This window comes from Oncorhynchus keta, chromosome 8 (genome assembly GCF_023373465.1).
Source record: "Oncorhynchus keta strain PuntledgeMale-10-30-2019 chromosome 8, Oket_V2, whole genome shotgun sequence".
Lineage (NCBI taxonomy): Eukaryota > Metazoa > Chordata > Actinopteri > Salmoniformes > Salmonidae > Oncorhynchus > Oncorhynchus keta.
The window spans coordinates 1,310,876-1,334,287 of NC_068428.1; the positions used below are offsets into that span (position 1 = coordinate 1,310,876).

Below are 23,412 nucleotides of genomic sequence, written 5' to 3' on the forward strand. Positions count from 1 at the left end.
ACGGGAGGAGCAAAATGGTTTGATTTGCTTGAAGGACGACAGGGTAGGTCGGAAGTTAGAGTAGCAGTAATCCAGTGTATTGCCCGCACGTGTGTTACAATCAATATGCTGATAGAATTTAGGTAGCCTTGCTCTCAAATTTGCTTTGTTAAATCCCCAGTTACAATAAATGCAGCCTCTAGATATATGGTTTCCAGTTTGCAGGCCGTCGTGTTATCAGCTAGAGGGGGGATATACATGGCTGTGACAATAACTGACTAGAATTTGCTTGGGAGATAATATGGTCGGCATTTGATTGTGGTGAATTCTTGGTCAGGTGAACAAAATAACTTGAGTTAATGTATGTTGTTACGATTACACCTTGTGTCGTTAATCATGAAGCATACACAGCGCCCTTCTTCCCGGAGAGATGTTTATTTCTGTCAGCGTGATGCATAAAGAATCCCGGTGGCTGTACCGACTCCGACAACATACCGCGAGAGAGCCATGTGTCCGTGAAATAGAGTATGTTACAATCCCTGATGTCTCTCTGGAAAGCAACCCTTGACCGAATTCTTCTTCCAGGTATGAAGGTAAGACCCAGATGCAGACCACGTCGAATAAACAATGGTTTAATATTCATACAGGGGCAAGCAATAGACAGGTCAAGGCATTCAGGGGTCAGCAAACCAGAGGTGGGGTAATGGTACCGGGTGGCAGGCAGGCTCAAAGTAAAGCAGAGATTGGTAAATCCAGTGGGGGACAAAGGTACAGGTTGGCAGGCAGGCTCCCGGTCAGGGGCAGGCAGTGTGGTCAGGCAGGTGGGCTCGGAGTCAGGACAGGCAAGGGTCAAAACCAGAAAGGTGAGAAAAGAGAGACTGGAAAAAACAGGAGCTGAGACACGAAACGGTGGTTGAACAAACAAGATGAACTGGCAACAGACAAACAGAGAACACAGGTATAAGGGGATACAGGGGAAGATGGGTGACACCTGGAGGGGGTGGAGACAATCAAAAAAACAGGTGAAACAGATCAGGGTGTGACAACCTCGTTATCTAGAGACTGGATATTGGCGAGTAATGTACTCGGAAGCGTGGGTGGTGTGCACTCTTCCGAAGTCTGACCAGAAAGCCGCTCCGTCTACCTCTTCTGCGGTGGCATTGTTTTGGGTTGGCCTCTGGAATCAAATCAAATGCCCTGGGTGGTGGTACAAACAAAGGATCCGCTTCGGGAAAGTCGCATTCCTGGTCGTAATGTTGGTAAGGTGACGTCGCTCTGATATCCAATAGTTATTCCCGGCTATATGTAATAGCCCAGAAAATCTTAAGTGTTAACAATGTAAGAAAATAAACATTAGTAATGCATTAAAAAAAAATACTGTGTAGTTTCCTTAGGACTAGAAAGAAGCGAGGCGACCCTCTCTGGCGGCGCCATCTTGCATTAGAGAGGAAAAATGAAAAAATTGCAGTGGAACTGGCTTCAGGGTCCAGAGTTGAGTTTGAGGGCTCCTACGATTCTGTGCTTCCAACTTTGTGGCAACAGTTTGGGGAAGGCCCTATCCTGTTTCAGCATGACAGTGCACAAAGCGATTTACGTACAGAAATGGTTTGTTGAGATTGGTATCGAAGAACTTTACTGGCATTAACAGAGCCCTGACCTCAACCCCGTCGAACACCTTTGGGATGAATTGGAACGCCGACTGCGAGCCAGACCCTAATCACCCAACATCATAGTCTGACCTCACTAATGCTCTTGTGGCTGAATGGAAGCAAGTCCCCGCAGTAATGTTCCAACATCTACTGGAAAGCCTTCCCAGAAGAGTGGAGGCTGTTATAGTAGCAAAGGGGGGACCAACTCCAAATTAATGCCCATGATTTTGGAATGAGATGTTCGATGAGCAGGTGTCCACATACTTTTAGTCATGTAGTGTAGGTAAGAGGAGAAACAAAGAGATGTACAGATGAGGAGTCTTAATTTGATCACTCTTTTGTTACTGAGAATGTTCCGGCACTGCATGAAATGCAGATGAGCTTCATGATTTACACAAATTCACTGAAAACCCACAATAACACATGGCTGTATTAACAGTAATGCACTTTTATCGAGCAGGATTATTTTTATGCTCGAATACTGGTCAAATTAAGATGTGTAAGAGAAGGGATGGAATATGAATAAGGGAGAGAGCTTACTTACATAGACGACAAGCTGAGAAAGCAGAAGACCGTAGCCCACAGTATAATACTTGCCTGTGTTGATTTTGCATCTTTCAGCAAGCCTCCTGAAATCCCCACTCTCAAACTCAAATTCAGTGATATTGAGCCTGAAGCCTAGATAGCCCAAATACACTACTGTAACATTATATCCAGAATGGATACAAGTACGTTTGTGAATTCTGTTATTTCAGACCATGTATGCCGAGATAAGTAAAAAAATAAGTTTGAGTAAGCAGTAAGACTAGTCATGCTGTAAGGTTATGATGTGTGGTCATTGTACTATATGTCAAAGTCCTAGTTCCATTGGCTCATTTGCCACCACATAGGGATGTGAGCGATGCAAGCCTTAAAGCAGTGTGTGACTCAACATTGATTACTTATAACAACCATATGGCCGCCTCTCCTTCTGGTTCTCTGCTGCCAATGACTGGAACGAGCTACAAAAATCTCAAACTGGAAACACTTATCTCCCTCACTAGCTTTTAGGCACCAGCTGTCAGAGCAGCTCACAGATCACTGCATCTGTATATAGCCCATCTATAATTTAGCCCAAACAACTACCTCTCCCCCTACTATATTTATTTATTTATTTAGCTCTTTTGCACCCCATTATTTCTATCTCGCACATTCTTCCACTGCAAATCTACCATTCCAGTGTTTTACTTGCTATATTGTATTTACTTCGCCACCATGGCCTTTTTTTTTGCCTTTACCTCCCTTATCTCACCTCATTAGCTCACATTCTATATAGACATATTTTTCTACTGTATTATTGACTGTATGTTTGTTTTACTCCATGTGTCTTGGCCAGGTCGCAATTGTAAATGAGAGCTTGTTCTCAACTTGGCTACCTGGTTAAATAAATGTGAAATAAAAATAAATTAATAATAATGACGCTGACACTAAGCTTATGAGATGATATAACTTGTGTATTCTTGCACTCACCCTTGAATTCACTCTCTGAAGTTTGGAATGCCTTACTTCAGTCAGAAAACAGGGCCCATCTTTTTAATGTTTTTATGAGCATGGTTCTGAATACGTAATTTGCTTGCTAGCACATCATTTGTCCACCAGAGGGAAGCAATGGGCTTCACTATTTCTCTATGGGAATGACTGCAGACCATGGACATAGAGCCAGGTGCCCTCAGCTACAGTAGGCTATCATCCACACTGGGAGTCACAGTATTGTTATCACAGTGCTATTTATAAAAGCCCTGATTCAGCTCCAGAAAAGTATCCATTCTGAAAAAAAGTTGTGGTGGGACATTTAATGTGGACCCAAGGGGAAGAGGGATGTCAGGGAGAATGTTCCTTTTTTAGGTACTAGGACAACTGGGACTGAAGGAATTCACCATCACACAGCCCAATATACAACAGGCTTCTATGGGGATGTAGTGATTGTAGATATTAATCAACTAAGTCAAATCATAATAATGTTGATGATGACGTTATGCATTATTATGATGAGAGGATCTGTTTTATCATATAATAATACATGCCTTTTATCCAAAGCGACTTACAGTAGAGCGTGCACCCATTTTCGTACCCGCAAAACACCCGTCTCAACGTCAACCGTGAAAAGGCGACTCCGGGTTGCTGGCCTTCTAGGCAGAGTTCCTCTGTCCAGTGTCTGTGTTATTTTGCCCATCTTAATATTCTCTTCTTATTGGCCAGTCTGAGATATGGCTTTTTCTTAGCAACTCTGCCTAGAAGGCCAGCATCCCGGAGTCGCCTCTTCACTGTTGACGTTGAGACTGGTGTTTTGAAGGTACTATTTAATGAAGCTGCCAGGTGAGGACTTGTGAGGCGTCTGTTTCTCAAACTAGGCACTCTAATGTACTTGTCCTCTTGCTCAGTTGTGCACCCACAAATGCCGATTCTCCAGATACATAACTAGTCTAAAGGTCAGTTTAACTGCTTCTTTAATCATCACAACAGTTTTCAGCTGTGCTAACATAACTGCAAAAGGGTTTTCTAATGATCAATTAGCATTTTAAAGTGATAAACTTGGATTAGCTAACACAACTTGCCAATGGAACACAGGAGTGATGGTTGATGACAATGGGCCACTGTACGCCTATGTAGATATTCCATAAAAAAATCTGCTGTTTCCAGCTACAAAGGTGATTTACAACATTAACAATGTCTACACTGTATTTCTGATCAATTTGATGTTATTTTAAAGGACCAAAAATGATATTTTCATTCAAAAACAAGGACATTTTTATGTGTGTGTATGCTTAGTAAGACAGCTACATGGAGATATCCTATCATCGTCGCTCAGTGCCACTGGCCCCTCGCCTATCTGTCGGACTGGTCAGTGCACTGGGGTGATTCTGTGTGTGTGGCTAATACACATCTAGACCCAGAGAGCCAACAGCACCATTTGTACCATACTACAATAAGAAATCAAATAAAATGATTTTATCCTATGAAGTGTTAACCCGGAGATAGCCGACACCGGCATAGCTGGTGTTTCGGGTGTGTTGGAGGTACAACTGGAGGTACAGTTATAGCTGTAAAATCAGAGCGGCTAATTGTGTGGTCAATGTCATTATATCACAAATCAAATCACATTTCATTGGTCGCATACACATATGCCCTAGCTACAACAGTGCAGTAATATCTAACGATACACAACAATACACACAAATCAAAAAAGTTAAAGAATAGATCAATATGTACATACATTGCATGACCAAAAGTATGTAAACACCTGCTCCTCGAACCTCTCATTCCAAAATCATGTGCATTAATATGGACCTGGTCCCCTCTTTGCTGCTATAACAGCCTCCACTCATCTTGGATGGCTTTCCGCTAAATGTTGCAACATTGCTGCGGCGACTTGCTTTCATTCAGCCGCAAGAGCATTAGTGAGGTCTGACTATGATGTTGGGCGATTAAACCTGGCTCGGTGTTCTAATTTATCCCAAAGGTATTTGATGGAGTTGAGGTCAGGGTTCTGTGCAGGCCAGTGAAGTTCTTCCACACAGATCTCAACAAACCATTTCTGTATGGAACACACTTTGTCATGCTAAAACAGGATAGGGCCTTCCACAAACTGTTGCTATAAAGTTGGAAGCACAACATTGTTTAGAATGTCATTGTATGCTGTAACATTAAGATTCCCCTTCACTGGAATTAAGGGGCCTAGCCCGAACCATGAAAAACAGACCCAGACCATTATACCTCCACCAAACTTAGGGCAGGTAGCGTTCTCCTGGCATCCGCCAAACCCAGAATCGTCTGTCAGACTGCCAGATGGTGAAGCGTGATTCATCGCTCCAGAGAATGTGTTTCCACTGTTCCAGAGTCCAATGGCGGCGAGCTTTACACCACTCCAGCCGACGCTTGGCATTGTGCATGAAGCTCCTGATGAACAATTCTTGTGCTTCTTGGGCTGACGATGCTTCCAGAGGCAGTTTGGGAATCGGCTGTGAGTGTTGTAACCAAGGACAGATGATTTGTATGCACTACGCGCATCAGCACTCGACAGTCCTGTTCTGTGTGCTTGTGTGGCCTACCACTTCGCGGCTGAGCCGTTGTCTCTCCTAGACATTTCCACTTCACAATAACAGCAATTATAGTTGACTGGGGCAGCTCTAGCAGAGCAGAAACTTGACAAACTGTCTTGTTAGAAGGGTGGCATCCCATGACAGTGCAAATTTGAAAGTCACCGAGCACACCAGTAAGGACATTCTACTGCCAATGTTTGTCTATGGAGTTTGCATGGCAGTGTGCTCGGTTTTGTACACCAGTCAGCAACAGGTGTGGCTGAAATAACCAAATCCACTCATTTGAAAGAGTGTCCACATACTTTTGTATTTATAGTGTATGTGATGGGATGTATAGCCAAACGGACAGTTTATGGATTGAATAAGTAGTATATCTGAAAAAAACATAGGACATAATAGTTATGTACAGTTGAAGTCGGAAGTTTACATACACTTAGGTTGGAGTCATTAAAACTTATTTTTCAACCACTCCACAAATGTCTTGTTAACTATAGTTTTGGAAAGTCAGTTGGGATATCTACTTTGTGCACAATACAAGTACATTTTCCAACAATTTTTTACAGACAGATTATTTCACTTATAATTCACTGTATCACAATTCCAGTTGGTCAGAAGTTTAAATACACCAAATTGACTGTGCCTTCAAACAGCTTGGAAAATTCCAGAAAATTATGTCATGGCTTTAGAAGCTTCTGATTGACATAGTTTCAGTCATTTGGAGGTGTACCTGTGGATGTATGTCAAGGCTTACCTTCAAACTCAGTGCCTCTTTGCTTGACATCATGGGAAAATAAAAAATAAATCAGCCAAGACTTCAGAAAAAAATTGAAGAACCCCACAAGTCTGGTTCATCCTTGGTACCATGTTCATCTGTACAAACAATAGTACGCAAGTATAAACACCATGGGACCACGCAGCTGTCATACCGCTCAGGAAGGAGACGCATTCTGTCTCCTAGACGTGAAAGTACTTTGGTGCAAAAAGTGCGAATCAATCCCAGAACAACAGCAAAGGACCTGCTGGAGGAAACAGGTACAAAAGTATCTATATCCACAGTAAAACGAGTCCTATATCAATATAACCTGAAAGGCCGCTCAGCAAGGAAGAAGCCACTGCTCCAAAACCACCATAAAAAAAGCCAGACTACGGTTTGCAACTGCACATGTGTCACGACTTCCGCCGAAGTTGGTGCCTCTCCTCGTTCGGCACTCGTCGTCACCGGCTTTCTAGTTTCCACCAATCCATGTTTCTGTTTTCTTTTTGTTATGACTTGTGTACACACCTGGTTCCCATTAAGTTATTATTATTTTCCTATTCAACCCTCTGGTTCCCATTATGTTATTATTATTTCCCTATTTAACCCTCTGGTTCTCATTACATTATTATTATTTCCCTATTTAACCCTCTGGTTCCCATTAAGTTATTATTATTTTCCTATTTAACCCTCTGGTTCCCATTAAGTTATTATTATTTTCCTATTTAACCCTCTGGTTCCCATTACATTATTATTATTTCCTATTCAACCCTCTGGTTCCCATTAAGTTATTATTATTTCCCTATTTAACCCTCTGGTTCCCATTAAGTTATTATTATTTCCCTATTTAACCCTCTGGTTCTCATTACATTATTATTATTTCCCTATTTAACCCTCTGGTTCTCATTACATTATTATTATTTTCCTATTTAACCCTCTGGTTCCCATTAAGTTATTATTATTTTCCTATTCAACCCTCTGGTTCTCATTACATTATTATTATTTCCCTATTTAACCCTCTGATCCCATTAAGTTATTATTATTTTCCTATTCAACCCTCTGGTTCCCATTATGTTTTGTGCTTGATTGTTCCTGGTTTGTGTTAGTCTTTTGTGTTAGGGTTTGTGATCCCTGCGTGGATTCATTTTTTTGCCTGATTATTTTCCCGAATAAAGTCTGTTATTTTACTCAGTTCAGTGTCCTGCACCTGACTCCGTTCTCACCTCTGCACAACTAACACCTGACAACATGGGGACAAAGATAGTACTTTTTGGAGAAATGTCCTCTGGTCTGATGGAACAAAAATAGAACTGTTTGGCCATAATGACCATCAATATATTTGGAGGAAAAAGGGGGAGGCTTGCAAGCTGACTAACACCATCCCAACCATGAAGTATTGGGGTGGCAGCATCATGCTGTGTGGGTGTTTTGCTGCATGATGGACTGGTGCACTTCACAAAATAGATGGCTTCATGAGAAGGAAAATTATGTGTATATATAAAAGCAACATCTCAAGACATCAGTCAGGAAGTTAAAGCTTCCTGCTGTCCATTTGGGTCTTCCAAATGGACAATGACCCCAAGCCTACTTCCAAAGTTGTGGCAAAATGGCTTAAGGACATCATAGTCAAGGTATTGGAGTGGCCATCACAAAACCCTGACCTCAATCCTATAGAAAATGTGTGGGTAGAACTGAAAAAGCATGTGCGAGCAAGGAGGCCTACAAACCTGACTCAGTTACACAAGCTCTGTCAGGGGGAATGGGCCAAAATTCACCCAACTTATTGTGGGAAGCTTGTGGAAGGCCACCCAAAACGTTTGACCAAAGTTAAACAATTTAAAGGCAATGCTTCCAAATACTAATTGAGTGTATGTAAACTTATGACCCACTGGGAATGTGATTAAAGAAATAAAAGCTGAAATAAAACATTATCTCTACTATTATTCTGACATTTCACATTCTTCAAATAAAGTGGTGATCCTAACTGACCTAGAACAGGGAATTCTTACTAGGATTAAATGTAAGGAATTATGAAAAACTGAGTTTAACTGTATTTGGCTAAGGTGTATGTATACATCCGACTTCAACTGTATATGTACAGCAATAGTTAAATAGAATAGGCCTTGAATAGAATACAATATATACATATGAAGTGAATTAAACAGTATGTAAAAGTTATTAAAGTGACCAGTGTTCCATGACTATGTACACAGGGCAGCAGTCTCAAAGGTGCATGTTAGAGTAACCGGGTGGTAGCCGGCTAGTGACAGTGACTAAAGTTCAGGGCAGGGTAATGGTTAACGATGAATATTTAACAGTCTGATGGCCTTGAGATAGAGGCTGTTTTTCAGACTCTCGGTCCCGGTGTTGATACACCTGTACTGACCTCGACTTCTGGATAGTACCAGGGTGAAAAGGCCGTGGCTTGGGTGGCTGAGGTCCTTGATGATTTTCTTGGCCTTCCTGTGACATCGGGTGCTGTAGATGTCCTGGAGGGCAGGCAGTGTGCCATCAGTAATGCATTGGGCAGACTGCACCCCGGTCTGGAGAGCCCTGCAGTTGTGTTCGGTGCAGTTTCCATTACCAGGCGGTGATACAGCCAGACAGGATGCTCCGAATGGTGCATCAGTAGAATTTAGTGAGGGTCTTAGGGGCCAAGGAAGGACCACCCAGTTGCACAGGACGGGGTTCAGACCCAGTGTCCCGAGCTTAATGATGAGGGTACTATGGTGTTGAAGGCTGAGCTGTAGTCAATGAACAGCATTCTTACATAGGTATTCCTCTTGTCCAGATGGGATAGGGCAGTGTACAGTGCGATGGCGATTGCGATTGCGCAATCCGTGGAGGTGATATGATCTTTAACTCAATGCACTTCATGATGAGAGAAGTGACTGCTACAGGTGATAGTCATTTATTTTAATTTAATGGTGGACATGTTGAAGCAAGTGGGGACAACAGACTGGGATAAGGAGAGATTGAATATGGCTGTAAACGCTCTATTCAGCTGGTCTGCGTATGCTCTGAAGACGCGGCCGTCTGGACCAGCAACCTTGCGAGGGTTAACACGCTTAAATGTCTTAAATGTCTTACCACAACCCTACAGATTATCTCTCAACCCCAACAGAGGAAGAGAGATCTAGGGGTCTAAAGATGTGGGGGTTTTATGACCCCTCACGCTCCTGGTAAATCTTAGGCCATAGACAAATTCCTTTTGTCCTGTTACTATGGAGAACCAGCCTCAGAACATTAAACATGAAATAAAGGGACTTTGGAACAATGGTTTCCGTCAGCCACAATGGTGGTCATGATGGAATATGAAAATGTATGTAATTTTTATTTTGTTATTAAAGGTTAATAGATGACGTTATTACGAAAACATTGTAGGTCAATAGTTTACCTAGTATATGTTTGATGTTTATACATTGTACGTTGCTTGGATTGCGTCCTACCTGACAGGTCGCTCCTACAGGGTGGCGTGGCGAGAATCTGTCTCCTCACCACGCGCTCTCACCCCTGGTGTCCCCCAGGGCTCTGTTCTAGGCCCTCTCCTATTCTCGCTATACACCAAGTCACTTGGCTCTGTCATAACCTCACATGGTCTCTCCTATCATTGCTATGCAGACGACACACAATTAATCTTCTCCTTTCTCCCTTCTGATGACCAGGTGGCGAATCGCATCTCTGCATGTCTGGCAGACATATCAGTGTGGATGACGGATCACCACCTCAAGCTGAACCTCGGCAAGACGGAGCTGCTCTTCCTCCCGGGGAAGGACTGCCCGTTCCATGATCTCGCCATCACGGTTGACAACTCCATTGTGTCCTCCTCCCAGAGCGCTAAGAAACTTGGCGTGATCCTGGACAACACCCTGTCGTTCTCAACTAACATCAAGGCGGTGGCCCGTTCCTGTAGGTTCATGCTCTACAACATCCGCAGAGTACGACCCTGCCTCACACAGGAAGCGGCGCAGGTCCTAATCCAGGCACTTGTCATCTCCCGTCTGGATTACTGCAACTCGCTGTTGGCTGGGCTCCCTGCCTGTGCCATTAAACCCCTACAACTCATCCAGAACGCCGCAGCCCGTCTGGTGTTCAACCTTCCCAAGTTCTCTCACGTCACCCCGCTCCTCCGCTCTCTCCACTGGCTTCCAGTTGAAGCTCGCATCCGCTACAAGACCATGGTGCTTGCCTACGGAGCTGTGAGGGGAACGGCACCTCAGTACCTCCAGGCTCTGATCAGGCCCTACACCCAAACAAGGGCACTGCGTTCATCCACCTCTGGCCTGCTCGCCTCCCTACCACTGAGGAAGTACAGTTCCCGCTCAGCCCAGTCAAAACTGTTCGCTGCTCTGGCCCCCAATGGTGGAACAAACTCCCTCACGACGCCAGGACAGCGGAGTCAATCACCACCTTCCGGAGACACCTGAAACCCCACCTCTTTAAGGAATACCTAGGATAGGATAAAGTAATCCTTCTCACCCCCCTTAAAAGATTTAGATGCACTATTGTAGTGGCTGTTCCACTGGATGTCATAAGGTGAATGCACCAATTTGTAAGTCGCTCTGGATAAGAGCGTCTGCTAAATGACTTAAATGTAAATGTAAATGGAAAATGTCCAAATCAAAGACAATGTTTTGGTAAAGATGAAATGTGAAGTTAGTTGGATATAAGTCAAATCTAGACCTTGCCTCTTAACTAGGTACGCCCAGAGAATTGCCCTAAAGGCGGTTACGCCCACTTCTGACACGATGGTATAAAACCTGTGAGTGAAGAATTTACAGATAAGACTACGTGACCCAAGCTGCAGCCGAGGTCTAAAACGAACTCAAAACGCAACACAAGTTTGAAGACCAAGAAATATTTTTCTACCCAAACTACGAATGAGGAGCTGTGTCTAAGCGGGTGAATTCAAGTCGAAACACCTAGCCTCCATCTCCCATCGAATCTTGGTAACTACACTGTTTCATTCCTATGCTGTGAGCTCTGAGCTACAGAGCTGTCAGTCCTCAGAAGACCCCTTCCAGAACAAGGGCGAGGGAACAGACTCCTAAGCCAAATGGACACTGACATCGTGAGGACGACCAGAGAGGTGTGCCGGAGAAGTGCGTCATTGAGCAGCCTGAACGGTCCACGTGTAGAATCCACAGAGACCTTCCCCACGTAATTACATCATTATATTCTGACCCATAAGAGCGGCAGTTTGGGGCAAGTCTAGGGTTAGAATAAGCATTAGCTGACAAATTCACCCAAATGTATATTTCTCTCGTGTACTTTCTCTTTTTCTCTCTTTTTTTAATCCCCATTTTGGGTAACACGCACCATAGTGTGTTGGCCCATTATACTAAGTTCTAATCAATAGCCTAGAATGTGTTTTTGTGCATGTGTATCTTTTATCATCATTTTAGCTTTCTAGTAAATAAATACTCAACTAAGATTGGTGTGGTACGAACTCATTGGTGAGACCCGGGTTTGTGCAGATTCCCGGATTATACGACGTTCAGAACGAGATTGTAGAGGTAACTGATTAATTAGCGGCTGTTGTAAAATCGATATTATGATATCCTTTGAGCTAATTTGGGAAATAGAAACTCAATAAAAACGTATTTTCCCATGGTGCCCCAGGTTAATGAGTTAATAATTGCTTGATTCAGTTAATCACTAATAAACTTTTAATCATTCGATGAGCAACGGTCGTCACATTAACTAATACAGCGTTACGACAGTAGCGATTACAGCTATGAGTCTATCTGGGTAAATCTCTAAGAGCTTTATATACCTGGATTGCAATGTCAACTGCAATGCATTTCATTCTTAAAAATGAATTTGTGGAATATGTTTCCTTCTTAATGCGTTTGAGCCAATCAGTTGTGTTGTGACAAGGTAGGGGTGGTATAGAGAAGATAACCCTATTTGGTAAAAGACCAAGACAATATTATGGCAAGAACAGCTCAAATAAGCAAAGAGAAATGACAGTCCATCATTACTTTTGGGGCGGTAGGGTAGCCTAGTGGTTAGAGTGTTGGACTAGTAACCGGAAGGTTGCAAGTTCAAACCCCTGAGCTGACAAGGTACAAATCTGTCGTTCTGCCCCTGAACAGGCAGTGTTCCTAAGCCGTCATTGAAAATAAGAATTTGTTCTTAACTGACTTGCCTAGTAAAATAAAGGTGGGGAAAAAACATGATGGTCAGTCAATGCAGAAAATTTCAACAACTTTTAAAGTTTCTTCAAGTGCAGTCGCAAAAACCTTCAAGCGCTATGACGAAATTGGCTCTCATGAGGACCGCCACAGGAATGGAAGGCCCAGAGTTACCTCTGCTGCAGAGGATACATTCATTAAAGTTACCAGCCCCAGAAATTGAAGCCCAAATAAATGTTAGAGATTAGACCGGTGGAAATTTGTCCTTTGGTCTGGAGTCCAATTTGGAGATGTTTGGTTCCAACGTGTGTCTTTTTTTGAGATGTGGTGTGGGTGAACAGATGATCTCCATATTTTCCATCAATGGATGCCGATTTAACTTGTATGACTGCTAGGATTGTGAATAAATCCCTTATGCGCATGTGCATAACTATAGATAAATCCAACAGGAGAATTTGAGGGATGAAAGTTGGACACATTGATCTCAAAATCTCTGTGCAAGAAACACTTGAACAAACTTCAAAAGAATGCTTGCCTATTTTCTGGCAATTTTGCCTTCATTATGTGTCAGATGTTAAGACTTTGATTTATTTAGATTTTAAGGCATACTTAACCAGCATGGCTACCACAGCACTCTGCAGCGATACGCCATCCCATCTGGTTTGGGCGTATCATATGTTTTTCAACAGGACAATGACCAAACACACCTCCAGGCTATGTAAGGGCTATATTACCAAGGAGAGTGATGCTGCATCAGATGACCTGGCCTCCACAATCCCCCGACCTCAACCAAATTGAGATGGTTGGGATGAGTAAGACCGCAGAGTGAAAATAAAGCAGCCAACAAGTGCTCAGCATATGTGGGAACTCTTTCAAGACTGTTGGAAAAGCAATCCAAGTGAAGCTGGCGGGGAGAATGCCAAGTGTGTGCAAAGTTGTCATCAGGGCAAAGGGTGACTATTTGAAGAATCCAAATATAAAATATGTTTAGAATTGTTTAACACTTTTTTTTGTTACTACATGATTTCATATGTGTTATTTCATAGATTTGATGTCTTCACTATTATTCTGCAATGTTGAACATTATAAAAAATAAAGAAGAACCCTTGAATGAGTTAGGTGTTCTAAAACGTTTAACCGGTAGTGTACTTACACAGTATTTTGTGTAGGCCAGTGACACAAAATTCAGGCTGTATAACACAAACAAATGTGGAAAACATCAAGGGGTATGAATACGCTGAAGGCGCTGTACAAGTTTCCCACAAAAACCTGTGTGGATGCCTGGGACTTTAAAACCTGTATTTGACATGTGCATAAATCAACCAGTTCTGAGTTCTCATCAGGCCATAGTATAAAAATATTGAAGCGTTCTAGTTTTTATGTAGCATAGTTTAGCTTTGGCAAGCAGCACCTTAGAGAGCAGTTGCAGTATTTGTGTTACAGCATTTTATCCAGGCTTGAAGGGATATCGTGCGAGTAGGTTGATTTCATCCCTCCTATGACACAGGAAACTGTTTTGACGGTTACCAGTGCAGCAGGGCTCAAACTGAAACATCCTCCCTGGTTTATTTCTGAGTCCTCTGGCGGCTGGGAGGCAGCAGAGTGTATACAACTGTGTGTGTACGTCACAGGAGGCTGCTGAGGGGACGACTCTTAATAATGGCTGGAATGGAGTGAATGGAATGGTATCAACCACATGGAAACCATGTGTTTGATGGGTTTAATACTATTCCTTTGATCCCGTTTCAACCATTACTATCAACCCCTCCTCCGCAATTAAGGTGCCACCGTCCACCTATTGTGTACGTGTATGTAGCTATGTGTGTTTGAGTGTGTGTGTGTGGGCGCACGTGCATGCGTTTGTTTGTTTGTTTGTGTGTGAGTGTGTGTGTGTGTATATGCCTATTTACAGTACGCAAGTGTACATAATGTATGTGTGTGTGTGTTTATATTGTGTGTGTGAGATAGGCCGTCCTCTTGGGCCCAGAGCTGGGAGAGCCTGCCTTTCCTAATACGTCCATGAAGCGTAGTCAGGGCCGGGGAGTGGGGAGCAGGGAGGGAGTGGCGTGCATGCAACAGCGCTAAGATCAGGGCTATTCTGGTGCCGCCGGCCTGCCCAGCGCTGAAAGGAAAGGATTAATGAGGCAGGGCCGCTCATCACTCGTAATTAGAAACAACACTAAAAACTATTTCTGGGCCTATTCCTATAGGAGGGAACTTGACCCGCGCTGTGTTAATCAAACCCCCCTATTCCCCCTAGCCATGCAGCAGTGGATTCCTGCAGGGTTGGAGTAAAAATAGGCCCATAAGTCCTGCAGCTATGTGACACAGGGTTCAATGGACGAGTGCAAATAATTCACAACTCTGTTTCGGTGCAGCGGCGACGTGACTATTCGCATTTCAGTAGGCTGGGATAACTGGGAATAGTGCCACTCTTTATGGACTGTGTGGTAGTGTTACACTGTGGTGAAACTGTTGTTGTTATTGTTGTTGCTGTGTTATAATGTATATAACAATAAAATATTTACCCAAAATGTGTGTGCTTACAGTCAATGCAAGCAGGAAATGGATTCAAAAGGAAGAGAACACATAAACATTTTTACAAACGCAAAAACACACGCAACCCCAGATAAAACTTTTAGCCTCGGTTTATTTTAAACCTTTACAAGTAGGGAAGGGATTACAAAATTACAGTGCTTAAACCACAACTGTTTAAGAATAGAGAGGAGGAGAGGTTCATAGTCATAGATCCGTCATAGGGGGTAATATTAAGCAGGTCATGCAAAAAGGTGTTGTCCGGGAGAAGGCCTCCATTATAATAGCACCCTTTGTGAAAAAATTAAATCCAGCTGTCCATCCATAGGTCAGTGCAAAAATAGTAATGGTTATAAATTTATGCATAGAAAAGTTGTGAATATAGAGTATATGCTTTAACTGCGGAACTATAGACACACACTTACTGTTAAAGTACATACACTTGTATAGTGACCCCCCTGTTCTCCCCAGAGTCTCCGAGCCCAAAGCAGAAACTCAAATAGGTCTAGCCATAAACAGTCCCAAATCAAATATGACAGTTTTAAATGGTTCTACAGAGGTGTCTTTCCAAATAAAAGCCATATACCGGAATCCCTTTCAGGGAGCTGTCACTCAAAACCGCCTTGGCGAGAGACACAAAAGTTGCCTCCCAAATGGCACCCTACTCCCTATTTAATGCACTACTTTTGACAAGTCTAATCAAAATAAGTGCACTATGGAGGGCATGGGTAGGCAAATATATTCAGCCGCGGGCTGATTTTCGTCAGAGGGGGGCCGGAACATAATTTGAATAATTTGTAAACTGAAAATTGACCACAGCTAAACCCAAAAAGAGATTGCATTTGAAAATAACAATAATTTAATATATTGATTACATTGCGATATGATTTTCTATTTGTGGGAATACATGTCCTAAAGAAACTAAAATCCCCCAAATCGCTGATATTGGGTGCCATTTGGAACGAGGCATAAAAGCTCGACATCCACAGTGAGAGAGCATCATTGGAAAGACAGTAGAGAGTTATGAGCGTCTCTCATGAACCGACCGGGGACACTCAACACACATGCTTTGTTTTCCAACCATAGAAGAAGAATGTACAACAGTAACATTTATCAATCAAATAACACACTAATTACAAATGAAAAGCAAATATGTGCCGATAGGGAACAGGTATAGGAACCAGTGGAAGAGAAATGGGGGTTTATATTTTTTTACTTAATTGGTTCAGATGTGTACTTCTTTTGCAGATGGTTATCATTTCATATACTGTAAATGTACAAGCTACAAACATATGGTAAACGTTTGAAGACCAGTCACATCCACGTACAGTGTTTGTATAGCACCAATATACTGTAAATGATAATAGCAACTGAAGACAGGAAGAATAGGTGAGAATTCAAAAAATATAATTTATTACCCCAATACATAGATATTTTGTGGATAGATAAATGTTTGTACTCTCTTTAGTTGTGCAATCTCCTAAAGAACAACTCAATTTGCTTAATTTGTCTTGTAGTCTCCCTAAACTCTCAAATGTTTTCTTGAGTGGACTATACGATGAATAATAATGAGGTTTTGGGTGCAGCAGTAGCAACAGTATGTATATAACCTATATGCAAAGTAACTTCAGTTCAAACCCCAAGGACACTGCCACACAAATATTATGATTGCGCGTGCTAAGCATATTTAAGTATACTTTTCCTAATTTATTCAGACACTAGTATATGACTCCATGTTTTGTCTTTGCTTCTGGGTCGTATTCATCAAGCACTAAATCAGGGGTGTCTTCAACGAGATCCGGAGTACCGCACTGAAAATGTGTTTTATTTCCACGGCGTAAAAATTTGCATCTAAATTTGCATCTATCCAAAATTTGAATCTATCCATCTTTTTTCCAATTTTCAATACTACCTGACTGTCTAGCTTTAATTTAGGTGAATATTAGCGAGCTGGATACAGTCAAGAACCTATATAAATGTAGGTCCATTCTAATTTCCACAGTTTTGATTTGGTTTTAGTCATTTTAAAGTATATTGAGTTATCCCGCCCAATTTTGGACCCCCTTGCGGGCCGGACCCACTTATCCAATGAAAACTCAAATTTCCATTTTCTGTTGTGAACATTTTTAAGCATTGCATGCCCTATTGAATTACGACCCTATTTTGTCTTTCGTTGTATAGTCTACCATTGTTTGAGTTGTCGTGCTAACCCTAATGCTAACGCTAGTTAGGGCCAAAACTGAGCATCAACATAATTAGCAGCTAAGTGGCTGCACATCACCTTATTTGAAACAGCATGCATTATGCAAGGTAACATTTCAGTGACTCGTCTTTGATGAGATTCAAAAGCTCAGCACGGAGTCACACACACACACAGCCATCATAACAGACTTTTTTTTTTGCTTCAGCACAGCCTGTGTGGAAGAGGCCTAGACTATAAGTTGGTCAGGATCTCAATTCTCCTTTCAAATATCAGATTCAGCACCAGATCATAGTCATTTTAAAATACACATTATCTAAATAGCCCAAAGTGCCTTAAAAACCAAAGCAGCACAGAGTCCATTAGTGAAATTTGGTTTTAAAACAAATTCTGTGACAGGCTCTTTGGAGTGAAACTGTGTGCAAACTGCCATAATATCCTCTTGAATGTATCACAGAGTTGACTGCTGCTGCTGAAGGTTTGGCCGTGTCGTCGACCCCAGCCTGCTCGGCTGCTTCTGTCTGCATGCGATGATGGCCTGTACTGTACAGTGCCGCAAAAATATCCAGTGGAGAAAAGATAGGTGTTAGTTAAGGCATAGATAGAGGCACAAGTACTGAGCTTGGTGTTACACGAAGTGGCAGAACAAGAGCTCCCCGTTAGCTTAGCTTAGAGGCAGGACTGGGAGGTTTCAAAATATTAGAAAGGGGTTACAGTACCTTCCTTCTACGACAGGTCTGACTTTTAACAATGACCCTTGATACAATGTCTTGTTTGATGCCAGAGGCCCAATTCAAGTTCATCTCAGAACTGTGTTACTTTGTAATGTAGTAAATCATACTCTATAAGGGCAACTATACCAAAATATATCTGGAGAGGTTAGACACTACATTAAAAGAGGGACGGGTTAGAAAGCGAGGGTAAATTATTTAAAAAGAAACACAGAATAGTCCTCAAATCTACTTTACAACTGAAGTAATACTTAAAACAGAATTACCACCATTTTGTTTGAGGAGCAATATATCTGCTTTCAGTAAACTTGGGGTACAAAGCTCTTTATGGTAGTAAATGTATTACTAAAAACAAATGGTATGGTTGATGGTGATGGGCAATGGAAAAACACAGTTGGAAAACAAAAAACACAGACAACGTGAATGTTTTCATGTATGGTATTTTTGAAGAGTAAACAGAATGAAACAAATAAACACACATAACTGAGACACTTCAAAAAAAATACAACTATTTTGTCAATCTAATTTGTGCCAAACATAACAGCTCAATTGTATGTGCCAAAAAATACGGAATTGAGAACAACAATAAAAAATTAAAAAAGGTACTTAATGTCAAATCAGCGGCGAGCTGGAAATGTTTAATCATTACATTACAAATCGTCATTGAATACCCATATATACACATAATATCAAGCTCTCAGGCGCAGACCACTCAGAAATTATTGCACAGTAAGCCACTTTGGACTTGTCATGGTCACTCCCATAAACCCCTGTATAAAAATAGAACAAGAACATCAACACACCAAACAAGTCTTCATCTTTTCTGACAGGCACCGCCTCGGCCAGCTCGTTCCCAGCCTGCCTTCAACATTAACCATGAGCCACAGCACAGTGTGAGCCTGAAGAGTTCAGTTTCTATAACTACTAAATTGCTCAGTCCCCACAGAACATGGTGTTTTTTTCTCTCAAAATAGTTCATCTATTTTCTTTTCCTTCCATGTTTTTGCTCCTCCGTTGTCATGCACAGACAGCTTCCCACTGACCGTTTTCTCTCCCCAACACTGCTGTTCCTCCGGGAAGCCGGCCAGTTCAGAACAGCTGGGATTTTTGGCGTATCTCATCTCAAGAACGTTGGCACTCCTGTGACAGTCCCAAAAGAGCATGATTAGGAGATTAGGAGATTCTGAAATAAAGATTTCTCTCTCAGAATCAGCCTTTAAGAGTAGCCTGTTGGATGTCCTCCTAAAGCAGGAATGGCAGGTGTCCTCCTTAAACCATGGTCTCCACCCCAATGAGCTTTGGCGTGAGGATGCGCGGCGTGACACCGTTGTTCAAGTCCTCCTCGAACTCAAGCAGCTGGCCCATGAAGTTAAGGTTGGGTGAAATGATGGGCCGCCGAGTCTTGACGAACTTGTAGGCGTCTGTCATGGTCATCCAGGTGTGCTTCATCAGGTAGGCGATGACAATGGTGGCCGAGCGAGACACACCCGCCTGGCAGTGGATCAAGAGGCCCGTCCCTGCTTGCTGTGCTTCCTCTGAAGAAAGGAAAGAGAGGAGCATTTTAGGAGAGTTTTAGGAGCGTTTTAGTGCTAAGGCATATGAAACATTGTACAAAATAGACTTCAACAGAAACAGATAATCATTTTAGTCTCTTTAGAATAGAACTCATCATAGCAACATAAAACATGCAGTAGTACAAAATAGACTTCGACAACATCACATTAATGTTTTAGTTATGTAACTAATGTGTCATATTTTACCCTGCAGTCCGCTCACTCAAAACCTACACTGTGCATACGTTATACTAACTGTAGAGCTAACAAATCCATAATTTCAAAAGTCCAACAACCTACACAGCCTCTGATCGATAAAAACAAGCCATTTGAATATGTATAAACCAAGCTAAATCACTGACTAACTCCAATCATAATGTGGCCTGAAAATAAATAATACAACTGAATCGATTCAATGAGATCCCACCACTGCCACCAACTGCAACCCCTGCCGTGCTCTGCCCTATTCACGGAGTCTACAATGCGGTATGCTCTTTCCATGACATAGACTGACCAGGTGAATCCAGGTGAAAGCTATGATCCCTCATTGATGTCACTTGTTAAGTCCACTTCAATCAGTGTAGATGAAGGGGAGGAGACAGGTTAAAGAAGGATTTTTAAGCCTTGAGAAAACTGAGACATGGATTGTGAGGGTGAATGGGCAAGACAAAATATTGAAGTGCCTTTGAACGGGGTATGGTAGTAGGTGCCAGGTTTGAGTGTGTCAAGAACTGCAACCTTGCTGGGTTTTTCACGCTCAACAGTTTCCTGTGTGAATCAACAATTGTCCACCACCCAAAGGACATCCATCCAACTTGACACAACTGTGGGAAGCATTGGAGTTAACATGGGCCAGCCTTCCTCTGGAACGCTTTCGACGCCTTGAAGAGTCCATGCCCCAAAGAATTGAGGCTGTTCTGAGGGCAAAAGGGGGTACAACTAAATATTAGGAAGGTGTTCCTAAATGAGTTGTACACTCAGTGTACACTTCTACTGTGCACCCACCCAAATAAGAAATACTACAATTTACTATAGAATACTACAGTAAACTATAGCATACTTTAGAATACTATACATTTGTATCCCTCAATTATGTGTAGTACTTAGTATAGCATTTTGTAGTATAGTATAGAATACTACAGTATTATCCACACAAAAAAAACACTGTAGTAAATACAACAGAAATGTCTGCAAAAACGTAATATATGTTTTACTATAGTAAATGCTACAGTATTTAATTTGCATATACCTTGCCCATTCCCCTCCCCCATATCCCAATTTGTGCTACCTGTAAGTGAAAAACCTACATGTCAAATATAGACCATATACTGTGTTCCCTACAGGTCATAGAAAAGAGCAGGAGCACTAAACTCTGTTCAGAACCCAGTCCTTCCTTCCTGCCTGCCTGCCTGCCTGCCTGCCTGCCTGCCTGCCTGCCTGTCTGTCTGTCTGTCTGTCTGTCTGTCTGTCTGTCTGTCTGTCTGTCTGTCTTTAGTAAATACAGTAATGTCCCCAAAAACACTACAGTAAATCCTAAAGTATAAAGACATTACAGTATACTTCAGTCCGCAAAAACACGACAATAATGACTATAGTATATACTAAAAAAATACTACAGTATTTATACTATAGCAAACTATAAATACTACAGTATACTACAGTAAAGTCAGCAAAAACAGTACAGTGAATACTATAGTATTCCTACCATTGTACACAATATAGTACTTTTTCATGTGGGCCAAGCCGCCATGCACTGACTAAATTTCATACCGATGAATTCAAATGCCTCCTCAAAGTACTGGCGCAGGTTCTGCTTGTTGCTGTCAGTTGCGGGCAACCGCTTGTAGCTGAAGAGACCCGTATCGTAATGGTAGAGCGGCAGGTGGGTGGTAACGTTAAGCACGAAGCTGATGTTGTAGCGCTTCAGCGTGTGGGCGTCCTGCGCGTCGTGCTCATTGCCCAAGTAGAGGAAGGGCAGAATTGGAGTCAGGTCGGCATTCTCGATGTCCGGCGTGGAGGGCAGGGACATGGAGTGAGGTAGCACCCCCGTGTGGCCGGAGGCCCCACTGACGCCCATGCTGGCGTCCAGGCTCTCGTGGAGGTGGAGGGAGTGGTCACACAGGCTCTGGTGGTTCTGTCTAAAGGAGCTGAGGCCCCCTGGGTAAACAACAGACAACAAAAGGATGAGTTAGCGAAACATAAATACACTTAAATGTGACAATAAACTTAACGCCTGCAGGTATAATCCTTTATGTCAATGGCAGGTTACTACTGTCTGACAGGAACACGTCTGCTACGTGTCTATTGGAGGGAAATATTACTGTATTAAACTATCAAAAACAATCCATGTCCATATTGTTAGCAGTTGATGTTTTTCTTCAATAACACAGACTCCAAAGCAAATCAGGAGGAGAAAAATAGGTTTATTTGAGAAGGACAAATCATAGATGTTATGCTGGGAGGTAGATGTTCAGTCTCCTCAGCTTTTCTCCACAGAACAAAGGAACAGGACGCCATTTATAACCCCCCACCCTAGCCTGGGGTTGACCAATCAGAAGTCCTTGCAGTACAACTGGGCCAATGGCCGAATAACAATTATCCGGCTCCCGACTCAATGCACAGAACGTAGCACACGTAGCTCTGAGTTCAGGAGTGACATTCCACAGATTCTAAACAGCTGTTGAACTGAAAACCAACTCCTATTTACATTGACAATTCCCTATTGACCATTAGTATATTTCATTTTTAGTACTCTCATCCTCTCATCCTATGTGTTGTGTATTTATCTTACAAATATTCTTAGAGTCCAATTGATGTATCTACCTATTATTCGGTTGTTCTTCCTTCTTTCTGGCCCATCTCTCCTCGTTCTACTTTGAAAAGTGGAGTTTTTCATATCAATCTGATAGGGTGGCAAAATAGGTGACCAAATTATGATAACGTACACTTCTATAGCCTGAATTCGAACACTGGGACACTCCAATCCCCCAACTAGCCAACTAACCCAACCATTCGAACCATACAATGTGTTTCAATTGGATATCACAACAGTTTGAAGAGAAGGCTTTGCACTTCATTTGTTTCTGTCTCTCAATCACCTACGGTCCTGGAGGTAATGTCCTATTTCCTTGATCATTTAGAGAGTGAGAGAAACATAAAACATGGCCCCAAGGCAATCCACACAGCATTCCCTTTTTTACCTCTGAAAAATAGCTGTCATCACTCTCCTCAGAGCCAAAGATGATGGCCAAATAAGGATAATAAATGTTGAACATTTGTCTTTCTGGACATTTGCACTCCTTCAAATAACACTGTGTAACGTTGACACAATGTTGACACAACGTTAACATAACTGGGGGGGGTAAGGATCTCCTATCAGGTAAGGATCTCCTATCAACTTTCAACGAGGGAGGATGTTGTCTATCATAAGAGGGTCATAAAATGAGTCTAACTGATAGGGCCAAACTAAACAAACATATTAAACTGCAATGTTTCTAAAGTAACGCTTTTTCATCACTCTCTCACGCAAGTATTCAAGTATTTCAAGATGGCGTAGCAGTCAGACGTCTTTGTCCTCGTCTTGTTGTGTCCTGTGTATATATCTTTGTATATTCTTTTCTTCACATATTTTTTTTTATTAACCTCAACTTCAACATACTCTCCTGCAATCCGTCTCACCCAATGTGGTACGGATCTGCTATTTTCTTTACTTTTGAACCGGAACCCCCAACAGAAGCTAGCCAGCTAACTAGTTACTAGCTAGTAGTCAGCTAGACACTGATAGAGGTCATCAGC

General features: G+C 42.2%; 2 protein-coding genes across 4 annotated transcripts in view; one reads left to right on the forward strand and one right to left on the reverse strand.

Annotated features, from left to right (window-relative positions):
* Positions 1 to 23,412, forward strand: part of LOC118386654 (solute carrier family 35 member F6-like) — a 379,817-nt gene that overhangs the window by 212,173 nt on the left and 144,232 nt on the right. The window contains exon 7 of one of the 2 annotated variants that reach the window (XR_008140653.1): positions 12,530 to 12,550. The exons of the other annotated variant lie outside the window; for it this stretch is intronic. The gene's annotated coding sequence lies outside the window, so the exon portion shown is untranslated. Of the gene's footprint in view, positions 1 to 12,529; positions 12,551 to 23,412 lie in introns of those variants that run through there. 2 annotated transcript variants of the gene reach the window in all.
* LOC118386657 (dual specificity protein phosphatase 10-like) overlaps positions 15,229 to 23,412 on the reverse strand; it is a 32,404-nt gene continuing 24,220 nt past the window's right edge. Inside the window, exons 3-5 of one of the 2 annotated variants that reach the window (XM_052523354.1) lie at positions 21,388 to 21,774; positions 20,356 to 20,534; positions 19,454 to 19,599 (exon numbers count right to left, since the gene is read on the reverse strand). In XM_052523354.1, the coding sequence (XP_052379314.1) occupies positions 20,395 to 20,534; positions 21,388 to 21,774 (527 nt within the window). In that variant the 3' untranslated portion in view covers positions 19,454 to 19,599; positions 20,356 to 20,394. Of the gene's footprint in view, positions 19,600 to 20,355; positions 20,535 to 21,387; positions 21,775 to 23,412 lie in introns of both variants that reach the window. The other variant, XM_035774375.2, reaches the window with a different exon arrangement.